At 36.1% G+C, this 24,051-nt stretch overlaps 3 protein-coding genes across 3 annotated transcripts; 2 read left to right on the top strand and 1 right to left on the bottom strand.

Annotated features, from left to right (window-relative positions):
* The first annotated feature begins 429 nt into the window (after window positions 1-429).
* Window positions 430-3,458, top strand: LOC117625999 (signal recognition particle receptor subunit beta-like). The gene is made up of 6 exons (XM_034357610.1): window positions 430-851; window positions 925-1,007; window positions 1,913-1,999; window positions 2,207-2,355; window positions 2,622-2,753; window positions 3,156-3,458. Exons 1-6 carry the CDS (start codon window positions 692-694, stop codon window positions 3,343-3,345), a joined length of 801 nt encoding a protein of 266 aa, XP_034213501.1. The 5' UTR covers window positions 430-691; the 3' UTR covers window positions 3,346-3,458.
* A 1,238-nt stretch (window positions 3,459-4,696) lies between these two features.
* LOC117625609 lies at window positions 4,697-5,366 on the top strand. The gene is made up of 2 exons (XM_034357143.1): window positions 4,697-5,187; window positions 5,273-5,366. The coding sequence occupies exons 1-2, from the start codon at window positions 4,697-4,699 to the stop codon at window positions 5,364-5,366; spliced, it is 585 nt and encodes a 194-aa protein (XP_034213034.1).
* A 764-nt stretch (window positions 5,367-6,130) lies between these two features.
* On the bottom strand, window positions 6,131-10,389 carry LOC117624958. The gene is made up of 7 exons (XM_034356498.1): window positions 10,122-10,389; window positions 9,690-9,801; window positions 9,196-9,357; window positions 8,683-8,729; window positions 7,570-7,696; window positions 6,693-6,759; window positions 6,131-6,573 (listed from the first exon to the last, which is right to left on the bottom strand). The coding sequence occupies exons 1-7, from the start codon at window positions 10,320-10,322 to the stop codon at window positions 6,522-6,524; spliced, it is 768 nt and encodes a 255-aa protein (XP_034212389.1). The 5' UTR covers window positions 10,323-10,389; the 3' UTR covers window positions 6,131-6,521.
* Between the last annotated feature and the right edge of the window lie 13,662 nt (window positions 10,390-24,051).

The raw sequence follows: 24,051 nt of genomic DNA, 5'->3' as shown, positions 1-24,051 counted from the left end.
GTGAAATCAGTTCACAATTTGAAGGGGAGTGTTAATGTGCAAAATGGTAAACTGATTTAGTATGTAATTGTTGGTTTAGTGTTATACTTAGCTCATAGGCTAAGCTCTTTATACTAGTCAATGGTTTGTTAAGTCTCATAGGACTTGACTGGACAAGTGTCTTAAATCCTATTGATAGTGTTGTTGGATGGTTGAGATTGAAGCTAGGAATTGTCTAGCTCTCTCTCTCCTCTAACGGTAAAATGAGCTGTGAGTGTAAATGATATACTGTGCCTCACTCTCACAAAAATATACAATGTTATTACTGAGCATTATTATTCCTTCACTCTCTTCTTCAATATACTGACTTTCCCTCCATTTTATCAGTAGCTTATTAGAACACTAACAAGCATGTGTACACATTCTTTAGTTGGAGTCATGTCTTTTGAATTGCACATCTTGGATTTAGAACTCTTTGTTTGGATCTTGATATGTTTTCCATGTTTAGTTGGTCAAACACCCCTATCATATTGTTTCATCCATAATTGCCAACTCTCTAATCAGAAGCCCCTAACACCCGTCTCCCCTTAGTGTACTTTCTCCCTACTTGAGCTCCATTCCTTCTTGAGGCGTTCCCCCAAGGGTTTCAGTTTGAGTGAAGAGGCCAGGATTCATCACAAATCATACTGAAAGTTTCTTATTCCAAAAGAAGATGGAAGGATTAGAACAATTGAAGACACAAGCAGGACGATTGAAGAAATTGGCAGGGCAATGGTCATCTCAAGCCCTTGAATACGTTCATCAGGTTCCATCTGAACAGATTTATGCTGCTGTCGCCATCTTGCTATTTACCTCATTTTTACTCTTACTGGGTATGCTCTTTTATCTTCACTTTCTCAAAAAATTCTACTATGATAATATTTATTGATATCTTTTGTGTTGTAGTTAGGTTGTTTAAACGCCCAAAAGCTAATACCATACTGCTGACTGGGCTTAGCGGGAGTGGAAAGACTGTTCTTTTCTATCAAGTAAGCATTGACATTATTGGACTTTGTTCTCCTTAAACATTGTTATTAGACTCAATGTGTAGTGGACTCGACTAATGTCATGCTTCTTAGTGCATGATATGTAATGCAAACAAATTACATCTCGACCATATGACTCTGGTTATTTTCATTATGCCAATTAAGAACTTCGAAATTATGCAAGCTTTCTACTAATTAATTTTGCAGTGTTTTCAAAGGCGTGCATGAGGCTCACCTTGAGGCTCAGACATCCATATGTGCTACAAAATGCTGCAAAGACTTATGCCTTTCTATTGTAGCATACTTCTCACTGTTTTTTTTGCAAAAGTGGAAGAGACCCCCTTTTTTAAGTGTGCAGCCCAGACGACATCCTTTGGCTGGGGTATTTGGAAAAGGGAATAAACCATCCAAATAAGACGCAGAAGCCTGTTCCACCTGAAATATTACCCTTCGACTGACCATGTGCTTGAATGACAATATGTATTATGATTTTTTACGTTAATTCGAGGCCTGAAAGGCTTATGTCTCATTGCCTCAAGGCTTAATTCTTGCCTGACGAGACCTAAGTGCCCTGTCATACCTTCACTTCTGAAAACACTGGTTTTGCAATAAGAATCTCTGGTTTCGTCTTATTACTCAACTTTGTTAGACAATATCATGTTATTTTGAATATTGAGTTTGTCCTTTGTTTATGTTGTATCCTTTTCCTTTTGATAAAATTTGAAACTCTGTCATTCTTTGTGATAAGATGCTGTTTAGTACTTGGGAAACAAAATTTGGTTAAAAATTCTAAATGCCTTGTATTAAGTATGTCCTTTTTTTTCCCCGTTTTCAGTTTCTTTGATGATCTATTTATGCCATAGCAGTGTTGATCCAACTTTTGTGGCATGATTTTATGCACGTGCCAGCTGCGGGATGGCTCTTCTCATCATGGTACTTTGACATCAATGGAACCAAATGAGGGAACTTTTGTGCTCCATTCTGAAAAATCAAAGGTACATTTCAGCTTCTCGTGCTCATATGCGAGTAAACCGTGTTTTAATATGTATTGCTGTAATGAGGGCAGATCTAACTCATCTATTTGCCTTCAATGTGCAGAAGACATTAGCCACAAACATATTCTTCCCTTTCTACTATTGTTTTTGTTGATTGCCCATCTGGAACTTGATTGTGCTCACCCTTCTTTTGGTTGTCCCTGACAGAATGGAAAGGAAAATCCTGTTCATCTTATTGATGTTCCTGGGCATTCTCGGCTTAGAGCCAAACTAGACGATGTTCTGCCTCAAGCAGCTGGTATAGTATTTGTGGTTGATGCTTTGGAGTTCTTACCAAATTGCCGTGCCGCTTCAGAGTAAGATTTCTTTTTTCAGTATATAAAGCTACATATATGATATTTATTTAAAAATGCCTATTCTGCTTGCCATATGCTTACATCCATTTTACCACTTGGTGGTAAAGGGTGCCAGCCCTATTGGTCCAAGGCAATAGTGTGTAAAATTGCTAGTAACGAATGGAGGACCCTAAATATGGGGTTTAAGGATATGGATGCATGCTTTGCATGCAACATAAGATTTTCACTTATATAATGGCTGACCTATGGCACTTTATTTGCAACAGGTACCTGTATGATATTTTGACTAAGGTGAGTGTGGTGAGGAAGAAAATTCCAGTTCTTATTCTCTGCAACAAGACAGACAAAGTGACAGCACATAGCAAGGAATTCATTCGAAAACAATTGGAGAAAGAAATGTAAGATATGAGTTTTGTTTACTGTGGGTGTCTTTTATCCGATTGATAATAATGTTCCTACTCCAAGCCCTTCAGTGGTTGTGTATGGGATTATATTAATTGTTCGTTATATGCACTCGAAAATTATATCCTGTATCTTTGTTCTTTATTTTTATTTGTATAAGAAATATCCTTTATTTTCGTTAATTCCATAAATATAGTGCTTACAGTTAACAGTTTTGCTGTGATTTCCTATTTTTCATCAATGATGCATTCAAGACAAACTTTTCAATTTATTCAATTCTGATTTGTTTTTCCTTGTTTCTTTAATTGTTCATTTGTCGAGAGTGCTCTGTGATATAAGTTTCTGATTTATATATCTATTTCATTATCCTCATGTATTTGTCATATAATATCTTATAGTGACAAATTACGTGCATCAAGAAGTGTGATATCAACAGCTGATATTGCAAACGACATTACACTTGGAGTGCCTGGCGAACCATTCTCTTTTTCCCAATGCCAGAACAAAGTTAAAGTTGCAGAAGCTTCTGGTGTAGCCGGTGAAATATCTGAGGTGGAGCAGTTTATCAGGGACCATGTGAAGTCTTAGTATGTTTCATCCTATTTCATGAATTTGTCATGGTTTTCTTTGAGAGTTGAGTTTAATTATTGTTTTGTTGATGATTGGAGGGGAAAAAAAACCTCAACGAAGATGCTCAAAACCATTTGAAATTTTCAAGTAAAGTGGATTGTGTTCATGCTGATCAACTTGTGTTAAATGATTTCTTTGCTTTTTGATTGAATTTGTACGCAGCTCATTCCAAGCAAATCACACAACAAAATCTTTTTGGCCACAATAATTATCAGGCCAAAATATGTACTTTTGTAATCTTAAGGATTTGTTAGAGGTCTAGAAACCGTGATCAAAGGATATTATCATTCAACATCAAAATGTCCCAATTATAAGTCAAGTTGCAAACCAAAGTCCTATCAAAATGTTGGACTGCGGAACTTTGACAATGACTACTAGAACATCATTCAACATCAGATACTCAATTTTTCCAAGGAAATTTATTTTGGCATCTGGATCGCCCTTTGCATGTCCTAAATCAGCTCAAATGGTTTTGAATGACCATCTAAGCTTTTAGGACTTGGACCATTCATTTTTCTTTAACTCAATGAACCTATCCACACCCGAAGTTCGGATTTTTCTACGTTATAAGTTCGGATTTTTCCAAGTTACAAATTCGTACTTGGTATGATTGCGGTTGTTGCCGTTGTTAGATCAACAGGTTCACCTTTTTCCACTAGTAATCACAATAACCATTGAATTGTGTTATCGTTAAGCATGAATTCGTACTAAAGATGCATATAAGAAGTACTATTTGCTTTAATAAAGTAAAGTCAGGACAAAGAAGCTAAGCGAAAAAATAAGGACTTGAAAGTCATCAAATTTTGTCTATGGAATAAAAACTTCGAGTTAGACAAGTGGTGGAAAATTGGAAAAATTGGACTGTTAAATTGACCTTCCCATCTTAGACGGCAATGACTTTAGTTCTCCCTCCCTATAATTAAATTGAACTCCGGAGAAAATGACATTGACCAAATCATCGCAGTGATAAGATTTGATATGATATTATAATTTGCAGCAGCAGCAGCTTGCATAGCCATACTACTTGTAGCTCCCACACTCACAAGAAAAAATATATATTGCTTAACGTTTCAGCACCTACATATTCTCTTTCTTCATTTCATATACTACCATGCTTGATCTTGATCAGTGTCAAAACTTTCCTAGGAATCATCTCTCTCCAAGCTGCCATGTCCGCAGCAGTCGTCGCGGTAGTGCAGAAGAAAAAGACTTTGATTTCTGGGAAACGAACACGTTGTTGAGATGGAACATCGAAGATGAGTCTTCTCCTTTGCTCCCCAACCACCACCACTATAGTAATCCTTGTACAATGACGACGTTGTCACAAAGACAAGCAGCGATTGTTCAAAGTAGGAGGGAGCTGATGGAAATGATCCAAGACATGCCCGAGTCATGTTACGAACTTTCTCTAAAAGATATTGTTGATGATGAGCAACAAGGTGCTCAGGGGGTTGGAGGAGAAGAAACTGATGCCAAAGAGACAAGTTTCAGCTTTCGCAGTGAAGAAGTCCAAATCAGGAAGCAAAAGAGCAACGTGAAGAAGAAAAGCAGCTACGAAATATCAAGGACTTGTTCAAGCATGGAAAGTGAAACTTTCCTACTTAAGATGTTCTTTCCAACTTTTCTAGGTTCAAAGAAGAAACCAAAATCACCTGGGAATCGCTCCTCAAAAGTTACCCCAAGCCCTTCATTATCATTGAAGGACAACCATAAAGATTGGTGTAAGATAAGGACATTTTTCCTTGCAGGAGTAAATAAAAACAATCAGGGAAACAACAGCAGCTGCAGCAGCAGAACTAGGTATGTAATTTATTTATTTATTTATTTTTTATTTTTTTGTTGTTGATAAGAAACACAAATTGATTTTGTTTTGTTGAATCTGCAGGTTTTCTGATGAGACCAATGCGTTACCTGGGTGCTGGTTCTTCTTCCACAGCAAGAAAAGCAAAACCAAGAGACAAAAGGGATGCTTATTGTAAAAGGAAAATATTGCCAATTTGTTTATCTGTATATGTATATCGATCACATGTATGTATGCCCTAAAATTTTTTTTATGAGTAAAACCTAAATTTACGAAGAAAATGAGGCCGGCTCAATTTAGACACAAATTTTTAAAAGGAACTGCAAGTTGGCTAATAAAATGATACGTGATTCAAAATCCCAACAAAACTGAATGACGCCAAACACACCCTTTACTAGAAACAATTCAACTATCAAAAATTGACAGTATCTAAAATGATGGGAATTTGTAATGTTCCTTGTTATAGTGGGATTTAAATACATAATTTAAACTAACTATAAAAACATCGACCTATAAATGAGCGGTGAACGGCCGATAAACGAGTGATGGTGGTGGTTGAGGTGTGGTGGTGATGGCTGCAATAAGGATGTGGTAGCTAAGGTGGTGATGGTGGTGGTGGTAGAGAGGCATTACATAGGCCGTGTATTGAATTTTAGAAATGACACCTTAATGAGATGAAATTTAAAATCGAGTTTCGACTCCTGAATTCCATGTTTTTTTTTATCCACATTGAATTTCTAAATCTCTTTCTTTATAAACCCAAATAAAGGGACTTGGATATGCCAATTCAGAAATTATAATTTATGTTCAGATTTCAAATTTTTTTCTCCATCCAAACACAACGGCATTGGGAGGTCTATGATCTATCTACTAAACTACCTTAGGAGGATGAACGAGATTCAATGAACTGGGTCAGAAAATACAAAGCAGAATCCAATCCAATAAGCTTCTAATGATCTCCTGGTATATATAGTCTCTCGGTTGCAATTGGAGCATGGAGATGGAAAGAGGCTGGCCATTTAAATGCTCATAAATCAATCAATAGCCAACCTCTAATTATCTTAAAAGCTTCCTACTACAAAGTAAAAGGCCTTCTAGATTAGCACTAGTACAAAATTGCAAGCACTTGCGGAAAACGCGAGTTCCAAATATTTATCATGGCAATAAAAAGAGGCATAAAACTGGTTTTTTTTTTCCCCGATTGTCCTACAGCCTGGTCTAAAGGATGAAAAACAGAAACCTTAATCTAACTTTTGTACCAGAAACAGGGGGGAAAAGATTATAATTAATTCACACAACAGGGTGCACACCAAATTGTCAGACACCCCAGCTTTTACTTGTGTTCCTCTTCTGTATCCTGCAGAAGGGCACCTCTTACTTTTGCCCTGCCAAAGAATATAGACAGTTATTTATGTAAAGAGAACATATGGAATATGGTATTTAACAGTGGAAATACCCAGATAATGGATGGATGTAGTAAACAGTGTTCGAGAGGCCAACTTACCTACGATATGCAGGCACAACCCGATTAGCAACTGCTTTTGAGTTTATATCTCGAGCTGCTTCTTTATCTGCAGTATTGGCAAATAAATATTCAGTTGACACTTGATAATAATACAATTGATATGTGAAGAATTCCAATTATTGGCAGGTAACAAGAAAGTCAATATGTAAGCAGGGAATCTGAAAATGCTGAGGAAACAATGAAAAGACAATCAAATAAAGATATGATGCAATAGAAAGATATGATGCAAGATGAAAAGTTGACATTTGGAGGAGCTCTATTGATGCCTGAACAGTATTTCGCTCATAAGGTTAAGAAATCGACTAAATCCCAAAATTAACATGTACTATGAATGACATACACAAATGCAGCTGAGCTTTTGAATTTCCCTTTGAGAGTGAAGAGGCTTATTTTCGCATATTGATTGAACACATAAACAATTCTAAACTGATCGCCCTTGGAGAGTGATCAACCATGCAACAACATGCAAAAGGAGACCTTTGAAAAAAGGTCCTCTGCCTTACATGTGCTATCAAGTCAATTGCTGCTGGGGAGAACGAATATATATTTGCAGCAAAGCCATGTGGATAAATTATTTTCTGGCAATTAGTAGTTCAACAAACACCCAAAAGAGGACATGTATATAACTGGCAAAATGGAGATGCACTCAACAAAAGAGATTTTCTATTAAAGAAGATATTTAAAAGTTAACCCAACACACCTATCAAGTTCCAGAAACATGATCCACAATTTAGTTTTACTTGTAAATTTTCTTACTAATAACAAAGTGCACACACACACATGGCAATCTTCTGTTTGAAAATACAGAACTTATCACTTTACCAAAATGGTACACACTTCAGGCAAAAAGAATTACCTGGAGAGCTTTTCAAACCATTACTGAATGGTCCAGAAACATCAACTTTATCTGAGGAACTAATCCTCTGTAACTTTTGCCTCTTGGAATACTGCTCCAGTTGGCTCTGGATACTAGCATTTCTTTCCTAACATAAAAAAAGAACAAAGTTTAGTAAGGAATGGCCTGATGATAATTTAAAGATAAATTAGTGGACAAATATGCTAACAGATCTATAATATGCCTGCCACAAATTTCAAATAATCAATAACTCCGGAGTGAACAAAATCCTGCACTACTATTCAAAATTAATGATCAGCAAAGTAACCACAGGTCCACAAACTCCCACTTGTAAAATTAACTTTTTAATTATTATTTGCCTGTTTTCTACAGCAGCACTCAGTCTTCATAATCTAAACTATAACTTGAAGAAGAGGAACAGACCTTTAGAGATAATGTCAAACCAGAGAATTTCATAGTTCAATTATTATTATTATCTGAATTATATTAGTGAATTGAGTCACATAACCTATTCTGATATCAAATTGCTGATAGTAAGGATTTAATTATAGTATCACATAAGGTTCAGATCACCACCAATTGGTCTGAAACCAGTCTCTTTGTGGCCATTGGCCCCGTTCACATTTAATGTGCAACTTTCTCAGTAAACCAAATAACAACTGAATTGGGACTGAGTATGGGTTTATTCATTGTCCCACTAAATATTGAACGTATATGACTATAAAGTGGATGGTGGTCTTGGCATCAATGTGTTTCCCTTGCATCGACTTATGTTGTCTATGACTTGAACAAAACACTAGTATTGCTGCAGTTTGAAATCAGTGGTCGAACCCAATTGCACATACCAGACTTCTAATACCACTTCCATACAACACAAAAGTCACACCAATGATATGCCAAAAGTAGATGAACATTGTGCAAAGAATTAATGATGATATATGATATGTTTGTACATGTGTGAGAATACTTCTCAAATATTCTTTCAAATGCGAACATGTAGACATAAAATTGAGTATGGCAGAAGAAAATATTGACATGTTGCCATGTCTTGGTGTTATGGGGGCATGGCATGAATACCCATAAAGTATTACAGTGCACAACAGGTAGACATACCTTTTCAGCTGATATCACTTTTGACAATTCAATAGAACGCTGTTTTTCTGGGGCACAATGAGAAAGTAGTAACAGTCAATTCCAGCACAAGACTATTCTGATGTATGCCACATACACACATCAAGCAGTAATGCACAAAGAAGGGCTTTAAGATCCGGAATCGTGGCTAAAAAACAAATGGGATGCAACAAATATAGAACTAAGGAAACTCGTGCAGATGCACTGACAGACAAATAGGTATAAACACATTTAGTAAAGTAGTGAAAAACTTAATTTCTGCATCTTCAATTGAAATTCTTTACTTATTGACATTTGATTTCTTTACTTGTCGACATTTCATCAATGAACAACTTATCAACCCTAACCTTCCCCTTCCCGCTTTTCACCTCCAATTTTGTAAAAGGGAATTCAGAAAAAACACAACACATGCCCACACACATATTGCTGAAAGGAAATCAGAATACAGGCTTTAGATAACAAACACACATTGCTGCATGGAAATGAGAAGACAACCTTCCACATAAAACTCATGGATGCTTTTGAATTCTTCGAAGAGCTGAAGAGATAGATTTGCAATAGCCTCACTACCAGCAGTCCCCACAAGTTTTGTAAGAGAAATGGAAATTACAGGCATTCCTTTTGATTTTTGAGCCACTAGTTTTGCATATGCAGCACCTGTAAGACACATAGCACGGGTAATGTAAGCAATGAGCATATTTCCCTTATCAAAGTTTCTCCATCTACAAGCTGATGTAGATACAAGAATGCATTTGTGTAACACTTTCCGTTAAAGGGTTAGCACAGAATTCACACTGTCCATGTGATCTAAATGATTGACATCAATTCTTTCTTGTACTTATTCTTGCCATGATCAAACCACTGTCAAGAAGTTATACACTATTACAAAAACAGGGTTTAGGAAGGCTAATGCCTACAGTATTGCATCCATCATCATTGTTAGAAGGAAAAAAACAGGAAGGAAAAAAAAGAGGAAGGCTAATGCCTACCGTCGGAGTTTGAATGTCCCTCCAAAACAAGCTTTACATCTTCGGATTTTATGGAAGCTATAAGATAGTCTATGAAGTCTGACCAGGAGCCTCCTATTCCTATGCTGTCCCTCTGCACACGAGGTTAGAGCAAGTTAATCCAAAAAACCCACAAAAAGAAATAAATAAAAGGTTGATGGAAGTTTCAATCATTACAGTTACTTCCAACCATTACAACCCATCAGCAACTCCAGTAAAAAGCTGAACTTTAACCACAAAACAGAACATTTAACCATATTTCCCCAACTGGATAATAATTCAGCCTGTCCCTAACTAAGCAGTATTTCTTAACCATTAACTACGTTACATGCGAAGATTTAAACAAAATCAATAAATAAATATTTGGGTGCCCCTAAAATCGAAATATGAGGAAGAAAAGGGTCAGAGGCAAACCATGTCGTCAAGCTGGGAAACCGACCGTACGGCCTCCCAGGTGTCGCAGTGGAAATCAGTGACATGGATTATGAGGTGCAGAGAATCAGGGGAGGCGTGGACGTGGAACAAGAACCGACGCGGCGGAGTAGAAGCGTTACCAGACGCCCACTCGACCTTGGGGTAGCCGAAGATAGGCTTCAAATGTACCTCGAACCCCATTCATCAATCATCCAAAATGTCTTCGCATTAATTCAAAACATACTAAACATCCACTCTGCCTTTCTTTTTTTCTTTTTTTCTAGGCTCCGCCTTTCTTTCGTTATCATCTAATTATTTTTTAATAAAAATTATTATCTAAATATTTAGAAACTTTAGGTTTAAATCAAGAAATTTTTTTGTAATTAGCATATCATAAATGAACCATTTTCATTGAATTCTGATCAAAATCCAATGTAATTAATAAGAGATGCATTTGGTGACATAATACAATAATACTTGTGTTCCTAACCCTTTAACTTAACGAAACAAATCTTAATTTGTCCTAATTTGATCGAAAAATCCGGTCCAATTTGATATTATATATATTTTTAGAGAAAATGATTAAAAAGTTCACTTCAAGCCTTAAATTGTCTAATTAGTATAAATAATTAAGTTTTCTTCTTCCGATTGAAGCAGAAGAAAAAAAAAAGAAGGTTATTTCAGTCCATTTTAAATGTAACAAGACCACAAAAGTGAATAAAAAACTCCATTAGAGACCAATCATTTTAACAAAAAAATGCACCCATCTGAAAATCAAAATACTAATCATGTCATTGTTGGAGAACGACATGATCAAGGTCACTGTTGAAGAATGACATGGTCATAATAACTGGACCGGCTTGTACTTATTTGGAGGCGTTGGACCATTTTGTCTTTGTGCCCTCCTATTTGTCCTTATATGATAAAACCCTTGTATTTTATTATATTTTTATTTACTATATATATATATATATGCACATTAAAAATATTGTGAACTCTTTTTGTCAATAAATAAGGATACTTTTCAACTTATTTATTTATTTATATGACATAAAAGAAATCGAGTCATGTTATTGGATCTGATTTCCGATAATCTAACAAACCGAATATGGATATAGTCGTGAATGATCCGTATGATTATTGAATCAAATTACATTGAAATTTTTTTAATATTTAAATCAAATCGGATCACTCTATATTTGATCCACCTTTGACCCATTTACAAGTCTACTACCATATGTTATAGGCATGTTTAATATGGGGTTAAGTTTACGGTTTTACTCTCTTTTTTTCTTTTTTTCTTTTTTTAATAAAGAAGGGGCCACCTTACACTACCACCAACCACCACTACCGATCATCCCTCATCCACCGGACACCACTGCCCCAATGTACAAGTCTACTATCATGTCTTGTATGCATGTTTACTATGGGGTTAAGTTTACGTTTTTACTCTTTTTTTTCTTTTTTTTTTTGTTTAAGAAGGGGCTACCTTACACTACTGCCAACCACCACCATCAGTCATCCGCCATCCACCGAACACCACCGCCCCCATTTACAAGTCTACTATCATGTGTTGTATGACAGGAATCGCACCAGATTCCCTCTTCAAATCTGTGATGAACCCTGTTGCCCGTTCGACATCTCGCCAATGTCGGACCCACTTACTAAAAATCCCTTTAGCCCCAATTTGAACTAATAGATCATTGTGGAAATTTTTTCCTTGAGTTGTCTATTAGTATGGTAAGAGAAGTAAATCATGATTTATGATAGCTAACGTTTTGTCCTGAAGTTTGTTGGAAAATATAAAGCAATTGTTTAATTGTATTAGCAGCCTTTTAAGTACCATAAGAAAAGAGTAAACAATCATCTGCAGAATAAAGTTTTTGTTATAAAACTAGGGGGAATTGTAGAGAGAAATAAGAGGAAGAGAAAGACAATAGAATTTGTTCTATAAACTTGTATCATTCATCCTTGATAATCACCTATTTATGGGCTTACAACCATAGAAAATTAACCCATAAATTGAAGTTAAAGGTACTAATTACAATAGTAATACAATGGGTTACAAACCATTAAAACCTAGAGGTAGTGGATATTATGGTGGTCATCCACATTCCATATATTTATAACATTCCCCCCTTGGATGACCACCAAAAAAACACCACCAAATAAACGACATAGTTGCCTCATTAAAAACTTTCTTGGAAAACCCAATGGGACAAAGCCTAAGGAAATGGAAAAAGAGTGCAACATTCTTCTGGATCATTGATATGGTGTTGGAAGCGCTTATATTGCCTTGTTAAAACCTTGCTAGAAAAAACCTGGTGGGACAAAAATCTAGTCGAAGGGAAAAGAGTACAACACGCTTATGTCTTGTATGTAGTAGAACTAGGATGCTCCCCCTGATTGATATCTCCCCTAGATTTTGAATAACTTCTGGAATCTAAACTTCAGAAAAGCTTCGGTAAAAAAAGGTTCGCTAGATTATCTTATGAACGAATTTGTTTGACTCCAATCTCTTGACTTTTTCTTAAACTATGTCACCCTTGATGAACCCTTCTTTGATTTGAGCAATACAAGCAACATTGTCTTCATACATGATCGTTTATCACACTATTCGACCTGCTTTTCACTTTTCAAATGATTGAACTCTTTAGGAACATCATCAACTAATCTAATAGTTAGAATATGTTACACCAATGTCAAATTTGAATTCAAAATACTCAGACTCTTAGTGTTAAGTCTTAATTAAGAATATTGTGGTACTTTATATCCTTCAAGCGGTTGCTTCATGTGATATATCTAAAATATTTCATGAGCTTGAGGATTTCCTTGTACCATACAGTCTTAATAAATATGTGTGAGAACCTATAATATATATATATATATACATACACATATTAAATAATTATTCATACTACATATTAATTATTTATTAATATGAATTTTTCTTATTTAAATATTTATAGTGAAGACTTATATGTTATTAAATCTTAAGCCTAGTATGAGATTATCCCTTTAGTTGAAAGATGACACCATTCTTGTTATCCATGTGTAGAGACTTAGAATTGGTTTAATCAAATCATCATTGTCATGCCACCTTACATGCTAGTAACAAGTGATGTTGTGATATCATTGGCCAAAGGTGGATGACTCACATTATTCCTTACCTTTCTACCTTATCTTTTGGCGGTGGTGTTGCGAAATTATTGGCCAAAGGGGGATGAGTCACATTATTCTTTACCTTTTTATCCTATCTTTTGGTGCTAGTGTTGTGATATCATTGGTACCTTTCTATCTTATCGTTTGGTGGTTTAAAATATTGTATATATAAATATTATTTGTGTGCATACATAGCCTCTCCTATAAGTATCATGCTTCCTTATTTCAATCATTCATTCGAATCCTTTAAGATAGATTTCTACCATGAAGTAGTGTTAGAGAGAGAGAGAGAGAGAGAGAGAGAGAGAGAGAGAGAGAGAGAGAGAGAGAGAGAGAACAAGATGAAGGGCTCGTTTGGGAGTGATTCTAGATATGCCAAAAAGCACTTATATAGAGAATCACTTCTCCATATAATCACTTTTAGTGGTTTTAAGTGATTTTATGGAGAAGCACATGAGAGGTGCTTCTCTCCAGAATCACTTAAAATCACTTGAAGTTATTATATGGAGAAACACGTGGAAAGTCCTTCTTCCCAGAAGTGATTCTGGCCTATCAAGAATCACTTCCAAACGAGCCCGAAGAGCGTGTGTGTTTGTCTTGCAATATTTCATACTTATCATGATGAGTGGGTTATGTAATATGTTCTAAAAGTTCTTATTTTGTGATAAATGTGAAAATCATGGGTTTATTCTATTTACAAACCTCTCTATTCTATTTACAAACTTCTCTCTATTTTCAAGTCAAGCATGTCTAATTTGTGCAATATTTCACACAATACATATTATTTGGAGTTTTTGTGAAGTATGTATTATTCATGGAACGAGAACTTCAATGACAGGGTATCCGAAGGATAAATGTACTAGACGGGGACATAAGGCAGTGAGGTCGATAGGGCCACGTACTGGGTACAATTTGTGAAGGATAACCAATATATGAAGTAATGATGTGATATGATTTGGATTATGTATCTTTTTATTATATTTTTTTTAGAATTTGTAAAATGACATTGCTTGACTGGCATATTACATAATCTACTCACTAAGTGGTGGTTTGCTAATCCCTCACCTATTTTGTTTTTAAGATCAATTAGTGAGCAAGACAAAGCCGAAACCAAAGAAGTTGGATTAGTTTAGAGTGATAAACTTTTATTTATATCTTGTACACTTATAAGATTATTATAATTTATATATATAGAATGGTAATGTATTTTAACCAATTTTTTAGTCTTTTTATTTATTTCTTTCAATTCACGCACCCAAATTCTAGAATATTCTTTATTTTCGAATTGGGTCGTGACAATATGCATTTAATATATGGTATAAAAAAACTTATAGAAATGTGGATGCATCTACGATGGGATGGGAGACTAAAACCATGTCTCTACCAGGGAACCTTATGTCATATTAGTGACCTTATTTCACTTCACAAACACCAGTAATGTTTATACTTAACATTTGTAATTTGGTGTTTGAGCTATAGATTCAATATCCAACACTTCATATTTAGTGATAAATGGAATTGCCTATTTCTATATTTTGGCCCATCACTCAACATTCATGAAGCATGATTTAATATAATCATAGCTCTTGATGATTGTAGTAGCTACTAATAAACCAAATGTGTTATCAATTCATGATCCCACAATTCACATATGAGTTATTAGCATCTCATTGCTTTGGGGTACCAATACCTTTTTAGGGGCTTCTATTGTCACTTATGGGACAAACATCTATTTTAAGATGAATTATTTAGAATATGTGGATCATAACCTCCTATAGAGCGTTATTTTCGACAGGGTTTGAATTTTTCAAATAATCTCCACTTCTGGGGAGTTAAGTCTTTAGAACCTATATTTATGTCATGCAACATATATACTCACTTATTGTCATGTTAATGGATTATGATACGAGAATATCAAGCCATGTTAGCATATGTATAACTTATACATGCATTATCTTGATGGGACAAAAGCAGACTAATTCAACACTATTTCACGACGTTCTTCAGGAACTGCCATTTTGCCCCCTAACGGTGGAAAAATTGTCTCAAAATTTAGGAAAATAAACGCACCATAATTATCGAGTCAAATTGACTGGATTGGATAATGTAGGAGTTGTGCTCGTAAGCGTCTTGACGATAGACACAAATGTGACCATTGGTTAGGCGTATCCAGTAACTGGTGAAGTGGTCCATAATTAAATGTTGTATAGGCTCACAATCCCTTTGAATTATTTAAAGAAAGAGGAGTCAAAGTCAATTTTTGACTGAGATGGTCCTATGATAGCTTTTCTTTGTGAGCATGGTTTGCAATGGTATTTGTTAGACAAGACAATATTTTGAGTCTTTAAATGATGCCCTTACGAATTTATAAAAATCTTATGCATCATTATGGACTATGGATTGCCAAGACAGTCATGTCACAACATAAAAGTTATCGGGTCAATGAACTTCTGGTTCATGACATCATAATCTTCAATTATTTTAATGGTTGTGTAATACAACACACAAAAGAAAGTATGAAGTTTCTCCAATAGACACCTCTGGCTGTCAATATTGGGGCAGTAACAAAACATTACCATTTGTAAAACAAAATGAACTAATAACCCAACATAAATAAAATTAAATAAAATCTAATAATAATAATAATAAATGAGTAAAGTGGTATAAACGAGGAGTAAACTAAATTAATTAATGACTATGAAATTCCAAGATAATTCAATATTAATGTGGATTCAATATGTAGATAGAACTACAAGTTTAAAAATCGGATTTCCAACCAATTCAATGTGCATCAAAGTAGGCTACTTTCCATGAAATCATAAAATTTGAGTTTTTGATAATTCATCTCATGGATATAGAACTTCATGTTCATATATAGTATTGAGATCCATGACAAGCTATGAACTTCAGGTTCATATCAACATATATTCGAAGCTTTAGGTTTGAATATGTAGATTTAATTAAATTGAATTAATAGTTGTGCTTTGAACTTCATATTCAAATCAATGTATATGCATTTGAAACTTCTGGTTTGGATTCTTGACATATGTAGGCCTCATGGAATTGATTTTGATTAATACAAAATGAAGGAGTTTCATGTCCTTATGTGCTTTTTAAATTCACAGAACTTCACGCCCTCAATTATTTGGAATCAAAGAACTTCAGGTTATGATTCAATCAAAAGGACTCAGGTTATGTTCTATAAACTTGTATCATTCATCCTTGATAATCACCTATTTATAAGCTTACAACCATAGGAAATTAACTCAAAAATTGTAGGTTAAAGATACTAATTACAATAGTAATACAATAGGTTACAAACCATTAAAATATGGAGGTAGTGGATGTTATGGTGGTCATCCTTCCATATTGTTGAACACAAAAAATTACATGACAAGGAAAGGGGCCTACGAAAGGATTAGATCATTCTCAGAGATAAAACGGTGGTGTCACTGCAACATCGCATAGAAAGAGCTCTCGCAAGGACCTCTTTTCTGTGAAAATATACAAATGGGCTTCTGCAAGAACTCCATTGTATCGAGTGCCTAGAAACACCTTTTGAGTGTTTGAAGGCACATGATAGTACTCTCGGCCAGCCTCAATGCAGCCTCAACAAATAGAAACCATACGTTGTTCTCTTTCAACACCAAATGATTTGCAACAAGCCATGAAATAACTTTTTGTCAACACCAAAATAAAATGCTTGGCTTATATTATTAAGAAAAAAAAAAAAAAAAGAGAATTGCTCGTGCTCAAAAGTTTGGAATCCTCAAAATTCCATTTGGCACCAAAATAACAGCAAATGTCACTGGCATAAAAGATGGCGGAAGCTTTCAAATTGCAAGTCAAGGTGCAAACAAAACTAAATAGAGAACGGACAAGACAAATGTCAAATTCTCAGTCAAATTTCTCAAAGACTTTCTGTAATACATGTTCACTTGTGAACATCTTGTAGAAATTAAAGTAAATCTACAGAGGTCACTGGTTCTAAAATTTGGTTTGTGAAACAGGATGTGCTACACTTGTTCCACTAGGCTATAAAAAAAGACAAATAAGATGGGAAGGAATTTGCAACAGCCAAAGCAAGATTTTAGACAAAGGCAAAACAAAGCCCACATGTTAAAGAAATGGGTGAGAAGGCTTGCCACAACTTTGCCTTCTCATTGCTACCCGTGGCCAACAAAAGAAAGTAGCAAGATGAGGTCATTGAGAAGAACAAGACCCAACACTTCTCAAAGCCTATGAACTGAAGCAATAAACAAGGGCATTGTCTTCAGAGCTCTCGAGCAAGTCTCAAAGTCACAAGTCACAAGTTGGATTTCTCTGATGCTAAAAATGTATCAATTAGCAAATAATTGATACAAAAGTCCTAAATCTCCTAAGTGGTACAAAACCACGCCAAAACCCACATTCCCACAAAATTCTTTCAAGGGGTCATCCACTCTTTGAAAGCCCTTGTTAAAAAATATATCTTCTGAACTACGTTCGGTTTGATTCCGCCAAGGAAACGTAGGCAATTTGAAAATTCAATCCAGACACAACCGCAAGTCCAAACAGAACCCCTGGTTTACCTTACCCAAATTCGCCCCAAACACTTTTCAAACCACAAAATGAAATTGAATCCTTGGTCCAACCACATTCATCAAAATTCCATACAATATTTCTCATACCACAAATTCTTTCAAGGGGTCATTCATTCCTTGAAAGTCCAATCAAATTCTCTAAAGAACTACGAATGGCTTGATCCCTCAAAAGGGGTACATTGGCAACCTAGGGACAACCCAGGTACAGTCGTAAACTTAAAGAAACACAAAAATCTCCCATTTAAAGTTTAATCCATGTTGGAATCAAAGGGTGTTCTCTTTTTAATGAGAGATTATAATTAAGAGACACTTTGTCTTGAATGGGTCGTACTTAAATAAAACGCATGTATGTCAGGGACGAGAGTGAAATTGTGTTAGATTGAGGTTCGTACAAATTACTTGTACAATTTTTTGCCTAACACATATATTTATAACACTCCCCCTTGAATAGCCACCGAATAAACGACATAGTTCCCTAAAACCACACAAAGGTTTAATCACACAAAGTTTTAATCATACCATGAGGTTTGCCATTTAGCAAACCAAAGTGGAGGAAAACCAAATTTAGATAGACAAGTAAAGAGATAATCCCAATTGATTCTATCATAAGATTTTTTAATATCTAATTTAATTGCCATACGAGACATCTTAAAAATATACTGAGGAAAATTTGATAAAATTTTATGTCCATAAGAATTTTATAAAAAATTAACTGATTTAATACAAAAGCAGCCTGATTTTGAGAGGTACAAGAATGCAGAATTGGTCGTAATCTATTAACGAGGATTTTGGAGATGATTTTATAAGAAAGATTACAAAGACTAACATGTCGGTAATGAGTAGTTTTTCCGCCTTAGGAAGAAGTGTTATATAAGTATGATTAATTTCTTGCAAAGACATATTCGAATGAAGGGCCTTAAGATAGCATAAACATTTTCCTTAATAATATTCCAATTTTTTTTTAATAAATAAAATGGGATGAAAACCATCAGGTCGTGGTGCTTTAAGACCACCAATTTGTCGTATTGATAGATCAATTTCTGGAGAAGTAAAAGGGGCTATAAGATTTTGAGCATCAGCCTGTGAAATACAAGGTTGTATATGATTCAGAAAGGAATTTAGTAGATTTGAATCCATGCTATGATCAAGGCTAAAACATTGGTGGTAATCTTGAACAATGAGATTTAAGCTCATTTTGAATTTTGGTAATTGTATTTTTACTGTTGCAGTAGCATGAAAAGTATTTAGTATTTGAATCTCCTAATTGTAACCAATTGATTCTAGCCCTTTGTGCCCAATAGGTTTCCTCTTCAATTGCAATTTTTTCTTTAAGATGAAGTGAAGTGATAATGACGTTAAGGGAGAATGAAGTAATTTGAATCCCCTATCAGGTTTTGCCCATATTCTCGTATTAATATGTCTTGACCATTGTCATTGTGCCCATATTCTGGTATTTCTATTCATGAGTTGATAAAGTTGACCCAACAGGGCTATGGCCCATGGAATTGTTCAAGTGTACCAACAGGTTGGGCCCACAGTATTAAAAATCGATAATTTGGCGAAAATATCCGCGAAATTATCGATAATATCGCGATATGAATTTTCAAAAATTAAACAATTAAACTCACTCACCCTCTTGCCACGCTGGGGCTCGAACCCAGCTCCCCTCCAAAAATTGCAGCCTCTTAACCAACACACTGGTCATAAGTTTGTGGTTATAATCTATGTAATCTAATATATATAATATACTACTTCCGAGTTGGTTTTCAAGTTTCAACTTTTCAACTATTCACCACGTTTCAACTTACTCATTCACCCCACCATTCAACGACACACCTAACTAATTAGTTTTCATTAATTACTACATATTTTCTACACTCACAGTGTTTGTCAGCTCGCTATATAATCAACTTAAATTAGTTAAATCCATCATGCAATGTATTTCCTTCCAATTTTTTGTGATAAACTAATAGATAATTGACTAAATAAGCATCCTCCAAAGTTTCAATAAAAATTTCCAAGTTTTTCTTACAATTTCCGTGGTTTTTATTCAATTTTTATCGATATCGATAATATCCCGATATTTCCATCGAAATTTCCGTGTTTTTGGACTATCGATATTTCCGATATCACCGATATTTTAGACCTTGGTTGGGCCATATTTGCATCAGCTTGTAGTTTAGATGGGGCTTCGAAACTGATCCTAAGCACAGTATTAAAAATCGATAATTTCGCTGAAATATCGGCGAAATTATCGTTTTTTTGGTCCAGGGATATTTTCGCACAAATCCTTCCATATATCGTCAATATATCGATAATTTCCTCGATAATTTCGACGATATTTCGGCTACTATATTTTCGTTCAATTGGCAACTTCAAATGGTCAATATATTAATATCGCGATAATATCGCGATATGAACTTTCAAAAATTAAACAATTAAACTCACTCACCCTCTTGCGCACGCTGGGGCTTGAACCCAGCTCCCCTCCAAAAATTGCAGCCTCTTAACCACCACACTGGTCATAAGTTTGTGATTATAATCTATGTAATCTAATATATATAATACACCACGTTTTAACTTACTCATTCACCCCACCATTCAACCACACACCTAACTAATTAGTTGTAGTCATATTTCTATACATATTGACAGGACCCGATCCTAATTCCATTTTGGAATTCGGGCCGGACCCTGTGCGTGTCCGACACCTGGCGAATGTCGGGCACAAATGACCGTTTTACCATTCCTGCTACAATTACAATTAAAACTTTCCGTAGACTCCTGCCGAAAATTCGGCAGAGTCTCCCCTGTAATTTGTGCAAACCCAAAAGCTTCCACCTGTTAAACAAGCAAATAAGTTTGCACCAACTGCCAGAATAGCTCAAATAAACAATCACCAGTTCTGGTTTCCAAACCAACCAGATATCAGAGCAATACCAAATATTTACAAGACTTTAAGAAATTTACAACAACATCCTACGTTTGGTGGATAGCGCGGGAGTTAGGAGTGGCCCGTGGTGGATTCCTTCGCACTTCTACGGCCTGGGGGCGAAAAACAAGTTTGAAAGTGTGAATGGACAAAAATAATGTTCTTAAAAATAATTTATAACATAGTAACCCCCGTTAAAGGATAAATAGGTAAGTAAATCCACAATTCGACTGTAATAAAAAACAAGGCCTTTATATAAAACATAGATATGTCTACGTATCGATACAGATATAGCACATGCACGAATATCAAGAAAACTGGTATAAAATGACTGAAAGCAATAGTTGCATAAAAGTACTCAAATTCCTTTAAAACTACCACCTAAGTGTACCCCTGTAAAATCCGTCAAATCCCCTGGTAAGTCTCGGCGACACACAGTCTATCCGAGCCGCAAACTGGCAGGATTCAGGGGACTATGGTCAGCCTGATCCGCTGGCAGGTCTCGATGACACAAAGTCGACTCGAGCCGCTCTGGCAGGATAAGGGGACCGTAGTCAGCCTGATCCGCAATCCTGGCAGGTCTCGGGGACACGAAGTCAGCCGAGCCGCAAATCCTGGCAGGTCTCGGGACACCAAGTCTGCCGAGCCGCAAATCCTGGCACTCAAGGTCCGAGCGTCCCCGAAACTCGTGAGGCAATGTCAAGTGCACTGACAGAACTGTAAATAGACTGGATGTCCGTAGACATCGGTCCAACTGAGGGTAATCACCGAAATCGGGTACATGGTGGTTTAAAATAAACTATTTAGAGAAGTCTAAAAAATAACTGTACTCTAAAACTATGCTGCTATTTTATCTGATGAAAATCTCAACTCTGTTTTCTATAACCTTTTAGCATATGCAACTAAGCAGCATAGAATACAGAAATGTTACTGCACAAATCATGCTCGGAAACATTCAATAAAACGTATTCAAGATCAAATAGGAAAGTCATTCATATAAACTTATTTATAAAACTCATTTGATAAACTCAATTATATAAAATCATTTATGAAAGAAAGTCCACTCAATGCTGGTCCGAGCTAGCTGGACCTCTTGAAGGTCCCTCCTATGGCGCAGCCTGGCCTCTGGTGCCTGATTAACCATGAAGACTAAATTAATAAACTACTCAATAAAAGAATTAAATTAAATACCCTGACCCCCGACTCCTAGAAATACGTGCACTCATTTTAAAGTCCATCCTATGCCCACTTTAGCTTTTCAGACAGTTGGAACGGCCTTAAAAGATCCAAAGCTTTACTAAGCGATAAACCGCCAGACCAGCCGATCCAGAACCCCGTGGGGTCCACGATCTCCGATGGCCGACCTGGGATTCTCTAGAGGTTCCTCACAGAGAAAGACCCATGACAGGACCTGACCCAATTTCCACTTTGGAATTCGAGCCAAGTCCTGTGCGTGTTCGACACCTGGCGAATGTCGGGCACAAATGACCTTTTTACCCTTCTTACTTCAATTTTTCTTTAAATTTTCCTTAGACTTCTGCCGAAAATTCGGCAGAGTCTCCCCTGTATTTTGACAAACCCCAAAACTTTTCACCTGTCAAACAATCTCAGAAACCCTACCAACAGCCAGACTAAGTCAACAAACAGATTCCAACCTCGGTTCCTTATGTTCAACATGATATCAGAGCATTTTCTAGGGTTTTCAAGGTTGCAAGGATTTTCTGCAAAACTTTACCTTGGCGCGGAAACTATGATTGGCCCGGTGGTGGATCCCGCGTCCTTCTACGGCCTGGGGGCGAAAAACAGGTTGAAAATGTGAGTGGACCAAAGCAACAATAATGTTCTTCAAAACAATTCTCATAAACATAATATCCCCCATGGTAAAATAAATTTAGCTAAATAAAACTGAATACTTACTTATTATATCACGCGTAGTCAATTCAAGGCATTCTATATCAGTCATATTCAAACTTGAAAGTTTCATACAAACCACTGAATTCAAAGCTTTCATAAAAGTACTGAAATCCAACGCGTATAAAAACTCTATACTCATATCTTTCATAACTGAACAAATATAAAGGGATCTATATATGAAAAATCAGAAAAACTGATTTATAATAGCTGAAAATCAACATTTAATAAAGAAACTCAGAATACTTTGAAAATACCACCAGTATGTACCCCTGTCATTTCCGTCAATTCCCTGGCAGGTCTCGGGCGTCACACAGACTTACACGAGCCGCAAACTGGCGAAATCAGGGGACTATGATCAGCCTGTCCCGCCGGCAGATTCCTCGATGACAACAAGTCAACTCGAGTCGCTCTGGCAGGATGCAGGGGACCGTAGTCAGCCTGATCGGCAATCCTGGCAGGTCTCGGGGACACAGAGTCAGCCGAGCCGCAATCCTGGCAAGTCTCGGGACACCAAGTCTGCCGAGCCGCAAATCCTGGCACTCACGGTTCGAGCGTCCCCGAAACTCGTGAGGCAAGTCAAGTGCACTGACTGAACTATAATCGGACTGGATGTCCGTAAACATCGGTCCGACTCTGGGTAATCACCATAAAGAAAAACGGGTACGAGGTGGTTTTAAAATAAAGTCCTTGTAAAAAGAAATATCTGAATAATAACTGTAAAACTCAAGTCGTGCTGCGGTCTTAACTGATTCAAAACTCAAACTTTGTTTCTGTAACTGGTAAATAAGCAGCACCGACTTATAGAATTATTACTGTACTGCTCATATTCAAAATCGTATTAAAACTTACTCAAAGACTGAATGAAGAAACTTACTCAAATAAACTCAAATATAAAACTCATTTATATAAAATCATTTATAAAATCTATTTTATATAAAAGCACATCAATTCATATAAAAGCACATCAAGTCATTCATGAAATCTGATTTATGAAAGTGTTTGGGCCTAAATTTGGCACACCCAAGAGAAATCCAAGAAGAAGGCCCGTGGTAAGAAACACATACCCAAAACCCAAAAGGCCCAAAGCATGGAAAGCCGACATTTGGGCTTTAAAAGATCAGCCCACAGAATTTGTTTGGATTCAAACCCAAGAAACTAAACAAATATATCTCCCACGTGGCTACCTCAGCTATTGAGAGGGTCAACATTTTCAACTAGAGTTTTTATGGGAAGAGACGTCTCCGGGGAACTACCGACAGGAAATCAAGAAGCCCACCTATTTTCAGAGATTTGTTTTGCCCCGAAGACAATAGTCCATCTTTTCAAAAGGATTCACAGG

This window comes from Prunus dulcis, chromosome 4, assembly GCF_902201215.1.
Source record: "Prunus dulcis chromosome 4, ALMONDv2, whole genome shotgun sequence".
NCBI classification, from domain to species: Eukaryota; Viridiplantae; Streptophyta; class Magnoliopsida; order Rosales; family Rosaceae; genus Prunus; species Prunus dulcis.
This window is presented reverse-complemented; position numbering and strand designations above follow the sequence as displayed.

What these genes read in the sequence shown, in the direction of transcription:
- LOC117625999 (XM_034357610.1), top strand. Translation starts at nt 692, where the DNA reads ATGGAAGGATTAGAACAATTGAAGACACAAGCAGGACGATTGAAGAAA. An exon ending in TCCATTCTGAAAAATCAAAG is followed by an intron (nt 2,000 to 2,206) that starts GTACATTTCAGC and finishes TGTCCCTGACAG; the next exon opens with AATGGAAAGGAAAATCCTGT. An exon ending in AAACAATTGGAGAAAGAAAT is followed by an intron (nt 2,754 to 3,155) that starts GTAAGATATGAG and finishes AATATCTTATAG; the next exon opens with TGACAAATTACGTGCATCAA.
- LOC117625609 (XM_034357143.1), top strand. Translation starts at nt 4,697, where the DNA reads ATGACGACGTTGTCACAAAGACAAGCAGCGATTGTTCAAAGTAGGAGG. An exon ending in AGCTGCAGCAGCAGAACTAG is followed by an intron (nt 5,188 to 5,272) that starts GTATGTAATTTA and finishes TTGAATCTGCAG; the next exon opens with GTTTTCTGATGAGACCAATG.
- LOC117624958 (XM_034356498.1), bottom strand. Translation starts at nt 10,322, where the DNA reads ATGGGGTTCGAGGTACATTTGAAGCCTATCTTCGGCTACCCCAAGGTC. An exon ending in TTTCCCAGCTTGACGACATG is followed by an intron (nt 9,802 to 10,121) that starts GTTTGCCTCTGA and finishes CCTCGTGTGCAG; the next exon opens with AGGGACAGCATAGGAATAGG. An exon ending in GGGACATTCAAACTCCGACG is followed by an intron (nt 9,358 to 9,689) that starts GTAGGCATTAGC and finishes TGTGTCTTACAG; the next exon opens with GTGCTGCATATGCAAAACTA.